Source organism: Scomber scombrus, chromosome 21, assembly GCF_963691925.1.
Source record: "Scomber scombrus chromosome 21, fScoSco1.1, whole genome shotgun sequence".
Taxonomy (NCBI): Eukaryota; Metazoa; Chordata; class Actinopteri; order Scombriformes; family Scombridae; genus Scomber; species Scomber scombrus.
The window spans coordinates 19786059-19810229 of record NC_084990.1 but is presented as its reverse complement, the minus strand read 5'-3'; the positions used below and the strand labels follow the sequence as shown (position 1 = coordinate 19810229).

General features: G+C 39.5%; 1 protein-coding gene across 1 annotated transcript in view; it reads right to left on the bottom strand.

The window, feature by feature from the left end:
- kif19 (kinesin family member 19) overlaps nucleotides 1–23892 on the bottom strand; it is a 37120-nt gene extending 13228 nt beyond the window's left edge. The window contains exons 1-5 of the mRNA XM_062443275.1: nucleotides 23854–23892; nucleotides 21833–21913; nucleotides 1844–1954; nucleotides 1630–1717; nucleotides 254–390 (exon numbers count right to left, since the gene is read on the bottom strand). Coding sequence (XP_062299259.1) covers nucleotides 254–390; nucleotides 1630–1717; nucleotides 1844–1954; nucleotides 21833–21913; nucleotides 23854–23892 — 456 coding nt within the window. The remainder of the gene's footprint in view (nucleotides 1–253; nucleotides 391–1629; nucleotides 1718–1843; nucleotides 1955–21832; nucleotides 21914–23853) is intronic.
- Between the last annotated feature and the right edge of the window lie 279 nt (nucleotides 23893–24171).

The following is a 24171-nucleotide window of genomic DNA, read 5'->3' as shown; positions in this document are numbered from 1 at the left end:
AGTGTGAACAGATGACTGCATAAGAAGTTTTAATTGCGACGTTGACAGAAACAAAGACGGATATCTGCAGTTAAGATGTGAAGAAATCAGATGGAATCTCTAAACTCTGAATGAGCAATCAAGTTAATGGCTTTAACATTTTGAGTACCCCACAGAAGGGCAATTAGGAGATGTGTCACCACTGCTGCATTAACCAGATGATTCTGTGTGTTGTGAGAATGAGAATGAATGTCTGGAAGTTTTTGAAACTGACCTCCAGATAGGACATCGAGACGCTGTACAGCATGTCGTCACTGGTCTCCTCAATGGCACGGAACAAGTCGTTCAGGGTTCGGACGTAGATGCCTGGCTCCTTGTCTGTCCCCAACATGGTGTATGTCTTCCCACAACCTGAAAACAGCAAAGAAAATCATAAACAAAACATTTATGGCCCACCATGTTCAATTTACTGTATGTCAGATCAGTTTAGAAGGGAGATACATACAGTTGATCAGAGGTAGCGTGAAACTTAACATATAATGTGAAAGAGAATTATCACTAACTATCCAGCTCCCCTCAGCTATACAAATAATTTTAATCTTTCACCTCATAGTTTTCATTTTATGGTTTTAATGTCTTAATTCATTCTCCCTGCTGTCATCAGTGTCCTTTCCAGCTGCAGCCGACAGCTGTTATCAGCAAAAAAAGCTTTGATAAAACCACTTTACACCACCTGGCCAGCACCATACGGCAGACATTTAGTGACTAGCTGGTAAACATAGTGGAGCATTTAGCAGCTAAAGAGCTGAATACTTCCCTCAGGAGTTGGTGGAGACCACAGAGCTAAATAAGAAGAGTGACACTAACATTCGCTGGATGGATAGAAATAAGACTTCAAGTAAATGCGAATGTAATTATATGTTTGCTAGTAGTGTAGGCTATATAAGCAAATGTTGGCTAACAAGTTCATCAACTTTATAAGGTGATGTCAATTAATGCAGGTTTAGCAAGTTAAGCAAGTTTCTCTTTGACACCAGTATATTTTGTTCAAAAAATTGCAAAACCAAAGTAAATACCAAACCAAACCAGCAACCAAAGCTAAGTGTTTACTACGTCCGTGTCTTGAATGTTCAGGATGTGCTGCCTTAATCTGCCCTTGGCTGGCCTGACAACACTGTTGCGCACACATGCATAAAGACACTTAAACACACACCGACTCATGCTAAAATCCCTGTGTTTCCTCACAAGAGATAGAGAGACAGATGGACAGACAGAAGGCAGAAGAAGTCAGTGAGACAGAGAGACAGATGGGGAACTTAGATGGAGAAATAGTGCTTGACTACTCTTTGATGGTGTGGTCCTAATCACTGGAAATGTGGGAGATATATCATGATTCATTTTCTAATCAGACCTGCAGTAATAATAAGACAAAAAGATATCTCACTCCTGAGAGTGTGCTGACCAGCTGACCAGAGATTATGAGCGAGAAAGGTAACACATGTAATTGGTATATAATACACACCTCCTGTCAGATAAAGGGCAAAGTTATCTATTTGGGTCTTGTGCACACACACACACACACACACACACACACACACACACACACACAAACACACACACACACAAACACGCGCACACACAAAGACAAACCTGTGGGTCCATAGGCAAACACAGTGGCATTGTAGCCTGATATGAGGCCCTCAATCAGCCCTTTGGTTGTAGCTCGGTACACCTCATCCTGCAGAAGGAGAAGGAAATAAATTTAAAAGGGTTAAAAGGGTGATAAACAAGTGCACATGCATAGTATTTAAATGCTGTGCCACATTTGTTTGGACTTCATTTAGTTTACTACTTTCTGACTAACCTGACTGGCTGAGAAGTCGAACGCCACGTCAAACATGTAAGTCTTCTCCCTGGAGCGGTTGGCACGCAGGATGTCGTCCGGATCCTCCATGGGGTCCATCAGAACCACCATCTAATGATGAAGAGGAAAGCATAGAGCCATGAGAATGAAAGAAAGGGTAGGTGGCGAGTCTAAGAGCCTCAGAAAATTGATATCTGAGCAGCTAATTAAGTTGAAGATATGTCTCTTGTCAATCACCATGGAAAGTTTAGCTAATGAGCGCATGTGCCAATTCAGTGAGTCGGGATACAGCAGTGGATGTCAGTTTGAAAATGTGGTGAGAGTAAATGAGCAAAAAGGTCTGTTTGAATGTCAGCTATGAATTTCACAATCCCACTGGTACTGGATGGATCCCAGATGGCAAAGTGATAACGTCACAGGTGTACTTCATTGTTTGTTTAGATAATTATTATGCGTGTTAAATCATAGTTGAACAAGGAAAAGGAATAGAAAGTCTGGTATACTGTGCAGCTGTAGCATCAGGTGTCAGGGCTGGCAAAAAAAAAGTAATGCAGATGGCTGTGTGTCTGTTGCAGATGGCTGCAGATGTCTGTTTCTGCTTAAACATTTGGTGAAGGTTGTAAGCTTCTGGCAGAGTGATGCAGAGTTGCAACTGAGTCTGGTGCACATTGCATTTTGTGTATTCGGATCACACTCATACACAGAAAAAAGGAAAATGACTGACAGTTAGATTGGAGAAAAGCAATGTCATATTCAAAAGCAAGGAAACAGAAAAACATGTTCTTTTTTAGCCCCGTAAAAGAAGAAGTTGAGGAATATGTCCAAATGATCAAGGTAAATGTATGTGCACTTCTGTACTTTTCAGCCAGTATTTCTTCTTTTGCTCTCTTCCACTGTTTCATAAAAAATAACTGTCCTAAAAAAAGAATGGAAACATCAATGGAAGATGTCCGCTCCAGTGTATGACAGGCTGTTCTTGACAAAAACAGACCCTGCACAGAACGGCATGTATGTATGCAAATGAGCATCCACTCAAGCCATCTGCTCTATTCCGAATCCTGCTTATAGTGTATAATGACCCAACAAGCAGCCCACATGTCAAGGACATTCATGGCATCTGGAGGATGAGAGACCAGCTCAAGTGAATTCAAGAGGAACATGGGGGCAGTTTGATTTAGTTCAAAATTGCTCCAAATTGTTGCATACGAAAAACATGCATGTGACAGTCTGAGTCGTATTAAGATGAATCATGCTGGTGATTGAACTGCCTTATTGTTCCAATTGTGCTGTTAATACAAAGCCAAAGTCTAACCCTCTATTATGAGTAAATAACAGCTCCCCAAAAGAACATTTCAGGAAACTATTAACAGAAATGGTGCAGCACAACATCAGAAGCAAACATTATGATGCTGTTGACAAATCACTGAATTAGAGTGGGTGCATTTGGCTTGACGGGAAAATTATTCTCTTTACAATCCTGTGGGCTTGAACATCCTGCTATGCAACTGTCAAAAAAGTCCATACAAAACAAAACTAGGTCAAAATCTGGTATATGGCTGAAACGCTAATTTAAAATTACCGATACAGGAAGTGATGACAAATGACGACCAAGACCTCAGGAAGTGCGCCAGGTTTTGACACCTTATTTACCCCCCCCCCCCCTTTCATTCTGTGAAGACCTACCCTACTCTGCTTCTGATTGGCTAGTACTTGTTGCCCTCATTTGTTAGGTTGGTAAAGTTTAGGTATGATGAAATGGTTAGGGTTACGGTAACTCAAAACTCCACTAACACATTGGTTGTCATAAAAAAATAACAAAATAAAAATAACTGACAGAGAGATGCAGTGAATTATTTTATACAGTCTATAATTTATTGAAATCATATCTGTACATACGTCCCAGAGGCATCACTGTTGTTCTGTTAACTAAAAACATGAAGCTGAACTATATACTCAAACTAATGCAACAGCTACAACTAGTGTTACATCTGTGAGACCAAGATTTCCTAAAGGAATTATATCATATATCATATATATATATATATATATATAAATCCTACAGAGACATTAGAACAAGGAGTTCTTTCCCTCTCTCTCTCTCTCTCTTTTTTTTTTTTTTTTTTTTTTTTTTTTTTACAATACTCCATTGCTGTGTGTAGTACAGAAAGGGAAATCAAAACCTGGGGAGAAAATGTAATATATAAAATAATAATAAGGGAATTAACTGCTAACACCTGCTGTGCACCAGTGGGCTGCTGCCAGAGAATGACTGCTCTGCTTCTCAACTGTCTGTGAAAACCAGGCGGTGCAGTCACGACGGCAACCTTCACCATGATGACTGTCACTCTTCTGCGTCATTTTGAGCTTTTCCAGTTTTTCCCGAAAGAAAAATAGAGCTCCCAGTTAAGACAGCTCTGTACACAGAGGAGTTGCTACTGCATGTCAAGTGGGCTACTGCAGGGTGACAGTAATTTAATTTTTAATTCAATTTTAACAACTAATTTTGTATTGCAGACACTCAGATTTACCGTGAGTATTTTACAGAAAGTGTTACTAAAAAGCAAACAGGTAAAATTCTTGTATCAGCTAACCGCTGTGCTCACCACAAAAACATTGAACAAGAAATTTGGTAGTTTTGGTGGAGCAAATGCAGAGCTGGTTTATACTAAACAGACCAGAAGTAAAGATGTCCTTGGCAAATCTTAAATCATTTGTTCTCGTTGTTCATAGTTCACATTTCATATTTAATCAGCTTCAGTGATAAAAATGTCTTCCTATCCCCTTAAATGCAGTCCGTAGGGGTGGATAATATAAACAAAAACTAGGTTCTGATTTTTTAAAATGTAATATCCAGATCAATATTAATCCTAATACAGATGCTTTTTACCTTTTAAAGCAGCGTATGCACCACTAGAAGAGTCATGTGTCATCAGCAGCCCCTCACATCACTGAAACATCAGAGAAAATTTCCAAATAGGTGTATTTGAATAAACTGGCCAGATATTAGGAATCTAAATGGTTACTTTCTCTCATGAATAAAGTAACATTTTAACAGTCCTATAGCAAAAATTACAACAGCTTAAACTCTACCATCTCTGCCGGTTGGTGCAAAATGCATTCTGGGATACTTCAGTCAGAGACTTTTGTATCATGCAGATGGCCCTGCTGTTGTAGTCCAGCCAAAAAAAAACCTGAGTTTATCTAACATACAACCATGGGGCAGCTGGGAGTTTGCTGGGGTTCAGCTGATCAGCTCCGTTCAGCAGTGGGCCTGGAGAGTCCTCTGAGGCCTGTAAGGCTGAAACACCCGGCCTGTTTGATGACCCCCTCAACCACTGAGCCGCTCACTTTGAAGCCTCTCAATTGAAATTCAAGAGGGGAGATTTCACTTTTAATAAACTGACAACAACAGATGAAGGCAGGGAGCATGGCAAGCTTGCACAGACTGCAATCAGCAAATAGGGGGAAAGGAGAAGGGGATGAAGTACTGAAGAGGGTGAGAGAGGAAAGATGGATAGGCAGGAGAGATGAAGCAGCACTGGTACTTGTTTGTTCTTCAAGTTTACTTCTTTAATTGATTGTTTAGGATGTGTCTTTTCATACTATTTTTTCTTTGCTATGGCATGCACACCGAGAAGATAAAGACTCACTGTGAACCAAGAGAACAGAGCAGCATCATATTAACTCCCTGCTTCTCCTCTAACTTTTCTGTATGCCAACCAGCTGCAATGACGTACAAGTTCTGATCACATTTCACAGGAAAAATGCGGTGAACAAGGGACTACTTCTCCTAGTATCCAAGGTCAGAGGCACTTAAGCCATTTACTGTACTCTCAGCCAATCTGATGACCATGACTCATCATCGAGTCTGTCAAAAAAATGGCAAACAGAGAGTGTTAAGCAGATGAATCCAAATCTTTTGAGTTGCATGAGGATGGGACAGCCGGCACTATGACCGTTCTCACCCCGAAGTGGATTAATCTAAAAATGTGTCCCCATTGGGATAAGGATTGGCAGTAGGCTGAGGCTGTCATCTACATTGTCAGATCATCCTGTACCACATTAAGCTGAGTCTGAATACATCAGATCAGATCATATATTTAGGAAGCTGGTAGTGGGCTGGTTAGGATTTCTACACACTTCATGAGTACATTTTGATTGAATAAATCATTTTTCTTTAAACTGGCAGAGCATTTACAATCAACATTTGTCTCCTTAATTGTTTATAGTTGAGATAACTGTCAAGCAGCACGAGTTGGCAACAAAACTGAATAACAAAAAATAACAAAACTGCAATCTGGTAAATTGGTTTCAGTAGTACATTTCTATTCCATTGCCTCCTACTCTATGTGATGGCCAAATAGAGATGAAGACACAATTTCATCAATTATTGTGTTTTGTTTCTGCAAACATCATAAACATCAATATATAGATGTATGACCCTGTATTGCACAGCTGGGGGAAACCAGTAATTGACTTCTACTTTGTTCTGTACAACAACGAAATGCTCTACTGTCCTTGTTCACACAAAAATATGAGTGGTGTTTTCAAAATGTTTCACTCTGGAGACCAAAGATGGATGAAAGGCTGTAACAGAGAAAAAGATGAATTTTCAAGTCTAGCCAGTTTAATGTGAACGTGGCCTGTTACTGTATACATGGTGTATTCGTGCGTAATTGTGTTCCTTGATAAGGCTGATGAGCATGCCACAATGCTCTTACATAATTGCATGTATAGTAGGTATCAAATAGTGTGTGCGTCCATGCACACTTTTGTCCCTGTGCATGCACTTGGGAAAATCATTAAGGGTGCCAAGGGTGTTGATAACACCTCTAGTCCCATCTGTCATCTGTGTTTCTTGAGTTACAGTACCTTCCACAGCTCCACCCATGAACATCCACACACAGCAGCTGCTGCTTGGGCAGATTCTATACCCCTAATTTTCTTAAGTCTTCTGATAAGACTATAAGATGCTGGCTCTGATGACAGTACACTGTGTAGCAACATAAGACAGGATGCCAATAATGGACTACAGATAACCTCCCAAAGTTTAGACTTTGCCAGCACAGGTGCCTTTCCCAGCAGACTGTCCTCTGAGTTCAATTAAGAGCCTTCTGAGAAAAAAAAAATCTGGGGTGAGATGCAGGTCAGTATAAACTGTTCAACATTTACTTCCAGTGTACAGAACAGGTTAAAGAGCATAATTGGAAACATGGCACCCTCGTGGATACCATTTAGTTTCCCACATATCCCCCCTTCTCCCTCTCTCTTTCTTTTGCAGTTGCATGGAAACATATACACACATAGCAACTAAGAAAGCAGCAGTTCATGTCCACTGCAACAAGCAAGTCTGTGCAAGCAGGGTGGCAAGAAGCATGAGTGACCACAAGAGCACAAGTGTATATGAGTATGTAGGAGGAGAGGATGCGTGATCAGTTGTATTTTTTTACACTGAAAACATTGAGGCACTCCGCATAAAGTATGTGTATAGACTGACAATAGCAAAAATCCCACAGAGCAAGTTTAAAGGTTAAAAAAATTGTAGATTCAAGAATTACTGTAAGTTTTAACACCTTAAGAATTAAATAACTCTCAGAAAAGCTGATTCATCGCTCTCATTTACTGTACATGAATAATGAATCCAACATGTTTGAAACTGGGCTGTGAGTCGGTGGACAGCTGCACAGCAACCACTCTACAAACAATACTGGCACAATACAGCAAACAAATAGAACCCGATAAGATTAATGCAAATGTCTGACTGGTTCTGGCGCCACTGATGAAAAAGAAGAAATAAGGTAGTGGGCACACTGTATCTATGACGCTGATAATTAATTACTGAAATGTTTGCTGTGACTCTGATATAAAGAGCATTAGAGTACATTTAGCTGCCATTTATGTGTGTTTTGCCAATATGTTAGTTTCTCTAACTTTCAATTGACAGTTATCTAACATTCAGATGTTGAAAGCCAGTCTTGCAAAAAAATTAATTGAGGGTTTAGCTAATTACTTGGATCTGTGATCACTTGACAGTTGAAACTATAGCAAATACGTCAGATAGAAGATAAAAACAGTCCTTTGCATGATTTCCACACAAACTCCGACTAAACTTTAGCTACCATATCTTACCGTCTATCAAGATAGAATTAATTGTTTCAGCTTGTTAATCATGATCTTTCAAAGATCAGGAAAGTTCAATACATTATGAGATGATGATGTCAAAGTCCGATTTTCCACCAGGGACCGAATTAGCTTCTGCTGCTCTTTCTGCTGGGACCGATCATCCCTTTTTTTGGCTGACTGCTGACTAATTCATGGTTGTCACTGACAGAGATATCAATTTTGACACAAGTGAGCCAGAAGCCTGAAGGACTGCATGAAAGGGAAATGGAAAGCAATTTCCTGGTTGACAGCCCCTGTAAACGTGGTGTCATTTTTAGCAGTTTCAATCATGCTGTCTTCCATCACAATGGACATCACATGCTACAGCCAATTTTCATTTGGATACTGGGCTTGACTCAATTGAACTTGACCCCGGATGCTGACAAAACAAATGGCCAGAGCGTGAATTTACACACTGTGGCTATGAAAAAAAACATCTCCTAAAATATTCATACCCTCACAAGGATCAGCCAAAGTCAAAACAACAGCTTGCTTATGCAGCGACATGAAACCAATTAGCATGATGGGGTAATCTAAATGCCATAAAAAGCAGTGGGGTGTGATGGGGCACCCTTGCCCAGTGCCTCTCTTTGCTGATAGGTTTTCTAATCAACAGGACCTGCTGTTCTGGTCGTTAAAGCGGCTGGGGTTGACTTGGTTGGCCATCTTGCTTATTATAGCACTGCTAGCTTCCACCGCGGATCCATAATTCAAAGCCTGGATGTGGTGTGGTTTCACAAGCCCGTCTACCCTGGTTGGTTCTCCCTGACTTGCTCCACTATCATGTGCCAAGAGGCAAATGCTGCCAAGACGGGCAACAAAAGTCAGCAGTCGTGTAGACATCAACCCCTTTTATAGGCACTGGTTTCATTACAGCTAATTGATGGCTTGGATCTCTAATAAAATGAACAAAGAGCAATTGGAAATCTCGATCATATAAACGGCTTACAGTGTGCTAGCCGCCACTCATGCAGTATTAATACACAGAATTTGATTTGAAGTAAATTGAATTGTTTTTCTGCCCTGTATCAGTATTAGTATTTATTCTTATAGAAAAATTAAAGAAATACCTTGTTGAACATTTTAAGTGTAATTCATAATAAAATAAATAGCCGCTTAAGGAGATAAAAACAACAACAAGAAAATAAAGATGGATCCTTTTTTTAAACCCTGAATAAAACCAGTTACAGCTGATGGAAACAAAAATGTCCTCAAACAAAAACACACAGACAGGATCTAAATCAGAGCGGCAGGTCCAAAGCTGTCAAACCACCTGTACACACTGATGGCATGTTTTATTGCTTACATTTGTGTCTTGTCTTTACTGCTCTGGCTTCAAAGGTCCTGTGGTTACATCCTTTTTTATCAAGGTCACTTTGGTTGACCCTACATGTATTGGAGAGATTAGGAAGCCGCCTTTTGTCCGTGTGTCATGTATCTGTGTGTCATATCTAAAGTGCGTGTCCATCTATGTATCTTGTTTTTCCCCAGAGACACCGTTCTCTTTTCACCCTCATCCCCAAGTGACATTGTGGTTACCATGGAAGCCTGTTTCCAATGCAGTTTCTACTGCTTTGTAAATTTCTGTGAAACTGGGGATAATCACTAAGGCTATTCAAAGGCTGCAGTATTTTGATTAGGAAAAATATTTGGAATTTCAAAATCTCTGCATGATCTGAATGAAAATACGCTTTGTTATTTCTAATAGTGAGATGTTTAGATGTGAAAATAGCTAAAATAGAATATGTCCTGTCCTGTCACAGTGTACAAAATGGTTGATCACACCGAAAACAAATTGCCTAAATCTTGGACAAACCTTGCATCAAATTTCACCAAAAACTTAACAAGTGATGGCATTTGATCAGTCCTCCACGTTGTTCTAAAATATCTCAATATTGGATGGATCTTATAAAACTGGGTACGACATTAATGTCCCCAGAGGATAAATCCTGTGTGTATCTTTGTGTGTGTGTGTGTGTGTGTGTGTGTGTGTGTGAGTGTGTGTGTGTGTGTGTGTGTGTGTGTGTGTGTGTGTGTGTGTGTGAACTGCTCGGCTCTCACTGCTTGCATTTCACAGTATCCCCTGCTCTTATCTTTAGGTTGCACAATGACATAACAGCCGAGTCGTTTGACAATGACATCTGTGTGCTACGTCAAGAATCCAAAGAACAAAGGATCAAGATCACAAAAAGAAAGCCATCGGGTCTCAGCCGTGACCTTTACGGGGCAACCTTTCAAGCTGCTCTTTCAGAAACGCAACCAAAGCTTTGGAAAGTCCAACGGCCACAATTGCGGTTGGTTATCTGATAGAAAACCTCAGAGCTGCCCTCTCTGCACCCCAACAATGCTACTGTAGATCTCGTTTCAGGGGCTCTTGATAACTGGAGGTGTGTGTTGGATCACAGTGTACCTGATACAGGGTGCTTGGTAGCAAGGTCTGTTCTTCATTTTGAGGTTACATAAGATGTCTGGCTGTGGCCAATTGTCTCAGTCTCTGTTTCTGGCAAATGAATGTCAGATCAGTATTGTCAGACGGAGGTCGTAATTCCGACTCAGACAACCACTAACAAACAAACACACACCAGTCCTTGAAATAGGGTTCCCAGAACCAAAGGCAAGAAGAGATCAACAAGTGGATTAAAAAAAAATCATCTCCCTCCCTTCCAGCAATCCAATTTTTCTCTGTTGCTTAATGCCCTTGTCAATTCTGTTTCGAGGGTATGGAGCACAGATGTATTATTGGGTAGCTCAGGCACAGATGGCTACAATGGATACAAGGAACATTACAACTCACTGAACCATGGAGTCTCAATTAAGTGTGAAGATGTAAAAGGTGCAGGGTGCCCTTAGGTTGCCATTAATGTCAGCCTCAATATAAAACCCTCCCAGGCAGAGCGAACCCAATCAACACATAACACAAAACTGTATTTTAATGTATCTGGTAGATTGTTTTTAGATAGTTTTTCAATTTGGACCAGGTTTCAAAATACATTTTGAAGTTTTTATCTCAAGTGCAGTACCTCAAAAAAACAGTAAAAATTATTTGATTATATTAATAACACACGTTTTTGAGATACGCTGCAAATTAAGAGATAACAAGACCAAAAACAACCTCTGTGGTGAGGTAATTAGGCTAATTACCAGCAAAGCTATTACTTTTCCACTTGGTGCCACAACAAACAACAAACAGGAAAGCTCAGTAGCTTGATGCCGTATGCTGGCACTGGCTACTGCCTAATAAAGGTCAGAGGTAGTCTGCAGGCCAGAGGCTGGAGATCGGCCATAACACACAAAGTAAGACATCACTAATTACCTCGACAACAACACTGACATGGACACATACACAGAATCAGATTACAGCCCTGTGGTGTTTGTGCATCAACATTTAGCCACAGACTGACCATTTGAGTGCCAGAGGAGCAACTTAAAGAATATAGGGGATGCTGCAGAGCTGTAACTTTGGCAGAAAGGGATGAAGTCAAAGTAGGAAATAAATTCAATGAAAATTATAAAGAAGTATGTGTCCTTGTTTGAAATATGGTACAATCTCTGGTGAATAATTTCCTAATGACGGCTGAAGCCTGATATGTAACATTCCTCTTATAAATATGTACAATGTTAAGTAAGATATTGTGAATGTAGGTTCATCCTATTTAGAATAATGTCCTTCTAGACACTTTAGTCATTCGTCAGTGTTCATGACAAGTCCCAGGAAGTGAAAGCAATAATGAGGTATTCAATAAATGCATGTAATGTTGCAAATTTGACTCTGCCAACCAATATAATTACTTTATTTAAATGAAACACAAAGCTGTAGTTTTCATTCTGCTTGATGTTCAAGGTGGTTTAAGTTGTGCTAACACTGCTGCTGATCGACTCACAACACAAAGTGAATGTTGGGTTTTTACCATACACTAAACAACCTTGCATGGTCTTTATAAAACATCAGCAGAACTGTATCTTGCTTCTGTATATGCTGAAGGTGTATGATGGAAGTGACAATAAACGAAACTGAACTGAACCGATTTGTCACACTTCATAAATTTATGTGTGTTATTGGTCTCTAAAACTCACAAGAGCAAATGTTTAGATCCTCTTCTTCCATATTTTTCACTGTAATGATGACGATCATCTATCATATGGCTCTCCTCTGGTAGATTAAAGGCAAGAAAAAAACAACCCAACCCTTCAGCGTGCACAGTAATGCCCTTTGGAGGGTCTTTTCAGAAGGAGGCAGTAGCCAGCTGTGCAAGGATCCATTTAGTACAGAGTCAAGTTAACTTCACGCCCATACTCACACGTAATGACATTGGTAATAGCAGAATGGCGCTCAATAGCATGCTGTTTTTAGGCATTTTAGTCCATTTTATTTCCATCAGACATGACTGAGTAGGAGATGTCATCTGTGTGAAACACAAAAGCAGCCATTAGTGTTTCCATGTAGCTTGAAGTCATTTGCGGCCACAGCACCCAGCATGAACTCTTCACAAGGTTTCAAAAATACACTGATACACTGTACTCTGTTTTTAGGAGATGAAAAGACAGAATTCATATGCTCGAGTGAGTAAAAAACAAAATTATTTGATGGATGAAAAATAGACACACTTAATGCAAGCATATCAAATCTGCTGGTTTTTTGAGTGTGTTGTTGATGGACACTTCTTCCATGCAATACACAAAAATACAGCTAAAAACTAATATGGACATAATTTAGTATGCAGATAGTGGTGATACATCTTCTGGAAGGTTCCAGAAATCACCATAAAAATGGTGTGAGGGTGGCACCAAAGGAAAGTCCACTCTAGCGTTAACTGAAATCAAAAGGGTTTATATGTATGGTGGCCATTTTAGGACATCTAAGACTCATATTTAGATTTTAATCAGTCCAAGATGTTTACCTCAGCTGAACTCATGTTGCTTGTGTATGTTGTAAAAGGTATGTTGTTATATGTTGTTTGCTGGTCAACTGATGGTTAAAAATACTGTGTGCTGACAACATTAGACTGTATTCATTCAATTTCATGAACCACCAAGAGCGATGGACTTTGAGTGATGTGAGTGCTTTATATGGTACATTAACAAGTACTTCCATATTATTTAGTGCCAAGTCCGATACATCAGCGCTTCCAGAAAAGTCAGTCATACACGTTTCAGTCCTGTTATGAGTCATCAGCCCGCTTTGTTAGAACGTCTGCAGCACATTAGCATGGACATTTTTTAGCATGGGGTTTTTGTGATATTGTGTTCTTGGTTTGGAACTGGCAATAACACTTATTTCATATACATTATCTATTGAAGTTGTTGTCTTGAAGTGATCCTCAAAACGTATAAACAACAGATATTTTGTACCAAAGTGACTCATATCAGCACTCAAACAATGACTCATACCGGTGGTAAACGTAGCGTTACGTCACACTACAGCTGAGAAAGTGTGTGTAAACCTTACACTCATTTCCGGTGCTTTTTTATTCCTATAAAGTCTCATGGATGAGCCTTACCAGACAAACATGTTGTTATGACAGGGTATTACACAGTCACCTCCCCCTTAGAGACTTGCTCCCACTAGTTCCACAGCCCAAGACATATGGGAGATGTTTTCTCTCTAAACGCATTGCAATGTCTCTGTCCTCCTCCTCCACCTCTTTCACTTTATCTGTCCTCGTTTCCCTTCAACCTCTTTTTGATCACCTGTTGCTCTTCTACCTCACCACGCTTTTTCTTTCAACTGTGAAAGTATGCTGTTGATCTGTGCACTTTGGTTGTTGTGAGAAGCTACTTCTGACCATTACGAGATGTAATAACGGACAGATCCCTGCCCGTCTTTCTAGCCAGGAGCCCAATAAAGACGGTACATGAATGACCCTGCAGCTAGCCTGTACTTCCTGCTTGTGTAAGAGGTATTAGGTGGCCACGGAGGAAGTAGGGGAACATTGTGCTCCTGATTCTGTTACAGAACTGGGCACACACACACAGACAAATGCACATACACATCACTCAGTGTGAACACATGGGTGTGATTTTCTCACAATTTGATGCCACGCTTGCACAATCTGTAACATAATTGGTTGACAATGTTTAGGCAGAAGCCCTTCGGGTACTTCCTACTATCATCAGACCCCTGCACTCTGAAGAATGACTTGAAGCCAGAGCACACAGCATGGTGCTAACTATTCACACCTGGCATATTATGTGCAATATTGTAGTGTACAGTACTATGTATAACACTGTTTTTGATGAGAGGGGTTGTGAGTACCACAAGCTGTTCAGAGGGACCAACAGCAGGGCCACTCCAGCTTCTAGTCTCCTTCAGCAGCTACTTGTGGCAAGATGCCACGCCCTGCCCTCTCATTGCGATTAAGACTGGAGGAATAAGGACGGCATGGAGAGGGATCACATACAACACACACTAACATGCACAAACCCTTGTTGTAAAATGTGAAGACATGAGGGAGGGGACGGAGATCAGGGGAATCTGAAAGACTGTCACTTGGAAGCGAAAGGGAAGATTATCCACTTTACGGGGTCAGACAGTGTATTTGTGTTGACGTATTAACCTAGCTTTGCAAAAAGTAGGACTACTGGTCTGTGCAACCCAAAATAAACTCTTCTGTAGCTCTTGTTCATCTCTACGGCTCTCTCCTCTGCTCTGTTGCAATTTCAGGTTCAGGTCTCATTACTGGCTCTGCCTGTGTGTGTGGAGGTTAAATCTTCACAGCTAAAAGGGACATGGCTATTTGTAGTTCCTTTCCCTCTCTTGTTCAGTGGCGAAGCTATTCAAACACTGCCTCATAAAAAAGACTGTGTGCCCTTTTTTTCTTGTTTTCCCTGATTTCTAACGACCTTATTATGAGGAGACACTATTCTGGAGAGAACATTTTCAACAGCACAAGACAGAGGAATTTTAAGAATTATGCAGTTCTTGAGTATTTGTGATCCAGGTTACACACACTCCTTCCCTAGAATTGGACCAAAATGTTAAATGATTCCTACAGTATGCTTATTCAATGACATCAAGCACTTTTAAGATTTGCACTATACAAGATTTGGCCAGAATTTTTTGTTTAAAACGGTCAAAATTAAATGAAATTATCAACAGAAGGAGGAAATGTGAGGAAATAACAGTTTTGACATTGTGTGTGTGATATGAGCAACCAGCCAGCAGTGGTTGAGATTTTGAGCCAGGATAAAAGCGGTTGTATTTATTAAGTTTTAATATTTTTTCCAATATGTGGCCAGTCTTTTGCGAATCACACCTATTTGGAGATCTCTTTGATAATTTAGCTCTGGCTCTAATGTGTGTCTGTTAGTGAGTGATATTTGTATGACAGTGGTGGTGGGGAGATTATATTTTTTGGGGGGAAGTGGAAGGGTGGAGTGGGGTGGGAGGGTGAGGACTGTGCTTTAATGTGCTTGTCATATACTGCCGCCTATTTGTTTGGAGTAGTTGGCCAAATCATACACACTGCATCTTTAAGGGTCTGAAACATAATGATGTTTGCCCACTCTTCTGTACAAAACAGCAGCCTTTGCGAATATTCAAGATTTTGTTTGGAGAACAAAACCTCTCATTGCACAGTTGTTTATTTCCCAGAGGGAGCTGTTTTTGCTGAATCAGGCTAACTACAGCGCAGCCTCTAAGGTGAAGGCAATTTGAATCTCCTTTCACTGGCAGTCCTGTGTAGAGGGTGGCGGAAACTCTACACTGAGCACTTGAGGTGAGCTGCTTTGTACTCCACAAAGGCAAAAAATGTGCCAATTCATGGCACACTGTAATCAAGTAGACTAGCGCTTGGACCAGGCTGAATGCTGGTAATTGTTTTAAAGGACTTGATCTTTACAAAGGAACCAAGAGACAAGATGGTACATTTCTGCTTTCATGCTGGATGACAAATTCTCTCTTAGGGACCAGAATGAACCACCTGTCCCTGAAGTTTTTTTCTTTCTTTTTTTCGGGTAAACACATGAATGAATAAATGGTGTACTATTTTAAAGGCTCTGCTCTTATTGTTGTTATAAAGCAGCGATTTTAAGTCCTTCATTATCCACAACAGATTTCTTACCCTGAAAAGATTACCAAAAAATGCCATGATTAGTTGTGTGATATATTTATTGCTACCACACTTACACTCCATGCCAGCTTGCATTGTTACAGCCAATTCATCTGTGGATGTGAAGAAGAAGAAAAAACAACCTCCAAAAAAAGCCCCCACTACTGTTGTTTAGGGCCTTCTTTCCCTGCTGTTTTTCCTTATTCTCCTATATGGAGGCAAGGAATAGAAAAAAACAAAAACAAACAATGGCCCTGACCTTGTCTAGGTGTCTCCATGGAGACGAGGCCTCACTATAAAGCATTCCTCACTGTGTGCTACTGACAGGCCAGCCCTGCCAAAGACATGCTTAACAAGTTTGAAAGCTAAGTTAGACACATCCTGCGGCCTTTTAACACTCAATTCTTCAGTACTAACAAGACATTTACATGTGCAAGTGCACGGATGCATTTAACAACATGCTTAATTATTGTACTGACTTGGTGAGAACTCAAGAACAGATTGATTTTGAATAACAAATCTACATGTTTAAAAAGGGGAAATTTGAAAATGTATTAAAGATAAAACATGCTTCTAAGAATGAAGTGTATTCTGTGGTGTATATCTTATTCACCATGTCTATTGTGCCCTACAGTCTACAGCTCTAGGATAGTCACCTGTTTGTTGAGTGAAATCAGTAGTGAGTTAAATGGATGTTGGGCCACTGTCTTTATCCCTTTGGGCTAAACAAAGCTTTACTGTTAGCCTCTTAGGGAGGGATGATATCACCTCTCTGGTTATTTTTGTCCAATGTAAGATGGGAGAAACTGTCTGACTGACTCATTCTTTACTCATTTTTATCTGATGGCTTTTATTAACTGACTGTAATCGTCGTGTAACCAGCACCGGCCTCACACCAAATAATTTTTTTTAACAATTTCACCTTGGCAGACAAATTTCTAATGTCTGAATAAAGTCAAGTTGTGGCATGCTGCTGTCATCTTGATTGGTTGGTGTAAGGTGGTAAAAAAGTCAGTCCAAGCTATCTTAAATCAGCTTTTTTCTGTCTTGAGGATAGGTTAGAGTTGCCAAAAAAATCACATTATACTTGCATTTATACATGCCATTATATTAGATTACTGCTCATCCTAATTTAATATTTAACTCATCTGTATTAGAACTATAACTTACAAGTTACAATATACTGAACTGTAACTTTAAGTAATATCCATTTCAAAACAGCATCTTGTTTCTCTGTGTTCTTTTGTACCATGAGAATTTAAGCAGTGAGCGGTTTTCACTGTACACAGTGTCCCAGACAACACTGGTTGGGCTGGTTTCTTTATTTCTCCAACTTGCGTCTTTCAGAAGCTCATCAAAACACTAGCCTGCCCTCATGAACTCTGACTTGATACCCAAATCATTGTTTACCTTTGCTTCAATACCAGATACTGTTTGCAATAAAACTTCTCCAAGCAGGTAACCCTAGTTACAGTATTATAATCGTGACTGAAAAAAGTGAAACCTGAGGTATTTTATATCTCATTCCTGAATCCACCTTACCACACTGTCCTGTGCACCACTCACTCAAGGGCAGGAAAAGTCCATTGATCATAACAGACAACAGGTGGTCCATGAAAAGCAGTGGCTGAATCCCCTGAAGCTGTCAGTGGGGGAAGAATAAGTCAAGAGGGAGAAAGACAGCAGGTGGCAGAAGGCTTAACCTGAACTAAAACCCATCCAATGAGCTCATCTTCTCAGGCTTAACCAGCTTCGAGTTGTCTGTTTTCTGCCAGGACAGCCATATCTGGCTACTCCTACCCAGTCAGACAAGTCAGCCACAAGCAGACTGCTAATCTGTCTGAGCAATACCTGCAGGCCATATGGTCACCGCGTGGCTGCCTGTTTCATAAACAATCTGTACAGATATTTGTACTTACAAAGGGACAGTGTGTAGAGGGGATTGAGAGTGGTATTTGTATGTACACATATGCAATTATTTGTATTAGGGATGGGAGGATATAACATTTTATCTTATATTGGGATAAAAACAGACAATTTAACTGTGGTGAATCAGGATAATTGTGAATATCCTCACGAGTGACTTGAAAAAACTGTCTATCTCACTAACGTACAGTCCTATTGATTTCTTGAGTTATTCCAGTCACTGTGAATGCTTGGATATTAATGGGCTTTGGTTAGAGAGAGTCTGAATCTGTCCATGTGTCTGTTTTGTTTTTCTTACTAAAAAGGATTCTCACAAAAAAAGATATGTGTCCTATGATGCAATAAAAATAAATGTTTCTTAACAAAATGTAAGGTGAAATGAATCCAGTATGTTTTAGTGCTGTTTTACGGGTTTTATTATTGGAATATCATTTATCACAATTATTTTGTCTGGGATAATCATACTACTTTGTATGTGACTTTTTGGTGGCTTGGGCAGGAGTGACAACTTGTTCTTGTGATCTACCTCACACCACCCTCTCCATTCACGCCAGGGCAGCCCAGGTAAGCCCGTCTCACGACGCAAGTAAACATCAGACTCCCACAATCCCACTGTCTCAACAACAAGAGTGGATTGTAAGCTTCATTAATCCTCTGCTGCATGCAAACATGGCTGAGTGGACCTGATATAACCTCATACAGACCATGCTAAGCTGCAAACCATTACTCAATGGACAAATGATTAACAACAACTATTTTGATAACTGATTAATCGTCTTGAGTAATTCTTTAAGAAAAAATGCTAAAAATTCTCTGCTTTCAGATTCCTTCATGTGATTTATATTTTAAGGATTGTTTTGGTCTTCTATGATGGTAAATGGAATATCTTTGGGTTGTAGACTATTGAGACTAAACAAGGCACTTTTTGCATCTTGGTATTTGGGAAACAGTGATTGACATTTGTCATTATTTTCTGACATTTCAAAGACTAGGGCTGCAACCAATTAATCACATCAGATGATGTGTGAAAGAGCGCTTTTAGTAAGATCTCATGGTGGTGTCTTCAAATGTCTTGTTTATGTCCAAGAAATGGTCCAAAATCCAAAGAAAATCAGTTTCCTCACATTTAAGAAGCTGCAACCAGTAAATAATCAGTTAAGTGAGAAAATTATCTCAAATTAATCGATAATTAAATTAATTTTTAGTTACAGTCCTAGACCATACAGCACATCTAATTGCTGCACTTGTAATTCTTTCCAAAGACCTTATACAATATGAAGTGTGATTATAAAATTAAATAAATTGTTTTAATGAGTTGGTATCTATGAGTAAGATCAACATTTTGCTATGACTTCGTTGAGCTGGAGACAATATCAAAGCCTTGTTGTGGTGGTTGTGTCAGCACCGCATCTACCTCCCAGCCCGCTATGCTCTAATCCCCTGTGGACAAGCCTATTTTAATGATGTCATGGCAGACAGAAGTGCTGATATTGTCCTTCAGACTTGGTGTAATTGAATTACTTCTACATAAACAAGTCAGACCTCGGAGCTGTGGATTATCTGTTCCTAGAAATGTTCTCTAGCAAAATCCTGAACAGCCGCTACTAATCACATCCTTTGCGTGATTATAATGTGTGCCTCCAACACTTGTCACAGATACACCGAGGCAAATCTGAGTCACTATGTCAGCTGTTGCTATGTTGCAACTTTTCTTGTTTCATCTCAGTTGATTATGAAAAGCTGCCCACTACCGCTTCAATCAGGCTGGGAAGACACCTCAGCATGTACCCAGTCACGATGCCCATTATAATTTGCATTACCTTCATCGCCATCACACACTCACCAGTGGTGTGGCTAAATAGTCTAATGGGAAATCACATAACAGCCTCATGACATCCTAAGGTTGTACTCTGATGAGAGGAGCCTCTGAGGAAAAAATACCTCACTTCATTTTGGTTCTGTATCGCTTGAATGAGTAACTCCAAAATGTAATTTATGTAAAATGAACATTCTGCTGTTTTGCATAATTGTGGCTCATGATAGCCAGTGAACACTCAGCTCATTCAGAAACATTCCTCTCATAGTTTAATTTAATGGAAAATACATTTAGCATAATGGCTCCATTCAAAGAGGTTTCCTTGCCAAATGCCGTCTCATATTGAGTAGGGGGGAAAAAATCAAAACAAAACCCAAGCTGGAACCGAGCCGTAATGCTGTTAGTGTCGCCTGCTTTCAGAAGTCAACACATTAGATGACTTAAATATACAACATGTTCAAATGTCTGGTGTGTAAGAGAAATAATAATCTAATTCACGTACAAATCAGTTTAAAGGAAAAGTCCACTAATTTAAACATGAAGATCAGTGGACTATTCATTGAGTACAACTCAGCCTGGGCAACCAGTTTAGGGCTAATTATCATTATTATCACGATTGATTAATCTGCCAATTATTTCTTCAATGAATTGATTAATGTGGAAAAAATAGTGAAAAAAAGGCATTCACAAATTTTAAGAGCACATTGATGTCTTCAATTCATGAACTAATTAAAATCTTGAGATATTCAATTTACTGTAATGTATGACAAAGAAAAACTGAAAAATCGTCTCATTTGAGAAGCTTGAACCAAAGAATGTCTGGCATTTTTGCTAAAAAAAAACACCTAAAACTAACATACATTTATATTTGATTATCAACATTTTCTTTCTATCGACTAATCGTTCCGTCTTTGGTGCTCTAAAACAGTTATATGATGTCTTCTGTGTCTCTGTAGGAGATTTGTAAAGTCTGAAAAAGTAACCCTGATGAATATTTCTGATCACAGCATTCTTGCTGTGATCAGCAAGAATGTCTGGCATTTTTGCTAAAAAAAAACACCTAAAACTAACATACATTTATATTTGATTATCAACATTTTCTTTCTATCGACTAATCGTTCCGTCTTTGGTGCTCTAAAACAGTTATATGATGTCTTCTGTGTCTCTGTAGGAGATTTGTAAAGTCTGAAAAAGTAACCCTGATGAATATTTCTGTAAACAGTAAGCCTGCATTACAAACAGGGGGTCACGTTTACTGAAATATGTTTAAAGACACGGTCACTTACTGTCTCATCAGGGACAGTTGTGTTATGGGAACTGCAGGTTTCAGTGAGTTTGAGCCATATTGTATAAGTGGAATAGGAGTTAGCAGCAGTTAGCAACAGCATGGAGTTAGCAGCAAAAATGTCTTAAATTAAATAAATAAAAGTTTGTCAATTTCAAAGCTTTTCAAGATTGATCTTACAAGATTTTCAGCCCTAAGCACTGAAACACATCTGTTCTCAGAGAAAACTTGGTTCTGATAAATGTAAACAAATCCTATAGTATAACTGTATGAGTAAAATAGCTGCATTGCTAGGATCATTAATCTATTATTGTTAACATTTGACTCAGACAGACACATAAGAAACTGAACTGTGATCAGCATGAATGTTATATGTTGAAAGTGTTGCACCGCTCTGCAGCCACTGATGTCCAATCTTATCTCCAAGCTTTCAGCTGCCTCCGTATGAAAGAATCTGCAGCTTTCTATCAGTCCTTAGAAAGGTCACTCTCTTTGCAAGAGGTCTGAGTCATCCAACGTTCACTGAAACGTGACATTTGAGCTTTACAAATGAGTTGGTTATTGAGAAGAGCTATCGACTATACGGAGATACCTTATCTTTGCAGCCCATTGACAGGCAGGCAGGAAGAGGATTTCTGAGACAGCGACAACAATCTTCTCACACACAAGCACCCTGACCCAAGAGGTGAACAGGATATTGAAACGTGCGCACACACACACAGAGCTGTGTTAATAAAGGACAGTCGTCTCACCTGGTCGTCCACTCTATGGGCCACGATCTTCGCTTCCTCCTCCTGCTCAGCATCGCTGAGGGGTCGGATCCTCAAGGCAACCTGCAGCACAAAAAGTGAATTTAGTCTTCCTTGAATTCAATTAACAAAGAGAAATTCAATTTACTGAATTTAAAGGGTTGAAAATTAATTGAACTCAGCCCTAATGGCAGCACACAAGGGTGCTCTTGCTACTACAATAAATAAGGCCTTTACAGAGGTCCATGCAGCAGAGCTGGATCTAGAGTTGTAAATACTTATTAGCGGTACCAGTTTAAAGTTTGGAAACACTTTCTCATTCAAAGGGATGGGAAGATTTGTCCATACTTTTGACTGGTACTATACGTATGTAGAGGTTCTTTAGTGAGAACACAATAGACTTGTGTAATGCTGGAGAGACATTTGGTTTATGTGTGAAATTCTCTGTTTTCTTAGAGGGGAACTGCCAATTTTACATATACATATGTGTTTAATATCAACGAGGAGCATCAATCAGCCTGTGGAAACAATTTATTATTGTTTGAGAAGTGAAGAAGTGTGAAGAAGAAAAAGTCTGTGTACAAACTAAAGGTGTGGCGTTTGAAATCTTGAAAGATTAATCTTAATTAATACCAGAGTATTTTTTTAAGGAAACATGACAAACATTTGCTGCTTGTAGCTTCTCAAATGTCATGATGTGAAGCTTTTTTATGTCATACATTATATTTAACTGATTATTTGTTTGATGTTGTTTATTTTGGACTGTTGATGGTTTAAAGACGTCACTGTGGCTTTAAGAAATTATAATGGACATTTTTCACTATTTTCTGAAATTTTTAGATAAAAAAATTAATAATAAAAATAATTGGTAGTTGCGGAACCTCGAAATATCTGCTGTCTGCATCAATTTTGACCATTTTCTTTTTTTTAAGCTGTCTCCTCTGAATCCCCCAGAATTCATAGAAAGCTGCAGCCAGCAAATGACTAAAACTATTACTTCATTATCAAAATACTTGCCAATTAATTTAAACTAATCCATTAATCGACTAATTATTGCAGCCCTTTCCCAATGCATGCTGGAGTCAACACATATCACCAGTAGCCTGGTTGTGATAACTGGGCATAGAAAACAGATGAATAGACTGACTGACGAAGCCTGCCTGATTAGCGTCAATTTCTCCCACAACTAGAAGAATAAAATTAGACTGATGTCATTTTCACACCATCACCAATCCCCATTTCTAATTAAATACAGACCCCTGTAGTTTTAAAGGGTAAATTAGCCTTCTCTCGTGAACACTGAATAGCATTTGGGCGATATGGGGCCACTAAATGACTGAAATGTTGTATTGTTACATTACAATCCACTCATTCATGGTCACGCTTCAGTTAGCCTCTCTCTCCCTGTATAATTTTCTTCCATGAAAACACCCAGAGATTTTTCATTCAGCAGAGAAGCTTTGAATGGAAGTAAACATGGGTTGAAAAAGAGACAGCACTCATGTCTTATACCCAAAGGCTGTCTTTATGGCCCAAAGCAATTAGTAAAAGCAACTCTGATATACTATTGAACACATTGCAGCATATATGTGTTGCCTGTTTGGTGCTTTAAAGGAGTGTAATTCTACAACTGCAGTTAATAGTTATAACATAGTAATAGTAATAACAATCCTCCCTGTGGTTCCACCAAAGCATCAGAGGGAATAATAAGGTCGTCCATATGTCAGCACCCTGTAGAAAGTCTATTACATGCTGGACAAGAGAGGCCAGGCAACTGAAACAGCCAGTTCAATAATTCAGATATGGTTTGGAGGACAGTGCAGGTAGTGTAGGGTAGGCATGTGTAGGTAAACACGTTGTTAGGAATTATTTTTAAAAAGTAAACATTAACATGGATGTTTCTTTTTAAAAAGTTAAATTAGAAGCAGTTTTTGGAGGGAGTTAAATGAGCCTTTTTACTGAATAATAATAACAATAAAAAAGATATTAACAGCTTCAGACAAGCCTGTATAGTTTACACTCACAGTTAGTTGGTGGTCCTTTGATTCTCCCGTGTCCTTCATGGTCACTTTCGGTATAGTGAAGGATAATGAGCGTCAACAGAAGACAGGACACTGGACCATCCTCACTGTCGGCACCTGCATGTTACCTCACCCCCGTCTGAAAAACACCTGCAGCCCGCCGCCACTACTCTGCACAAGCCGCTCTCTCTCTCTCTCTATCTCTCTCTTCAGGATAATAAGAGGAGAGACTACCGAGCGTCGTCCCCCTCTCACTTCACGACCTCACTCTTTCCTCACTACGCTATGGTCTCTCTTCCTCTCTCTCTCTCTGTCCTTCAG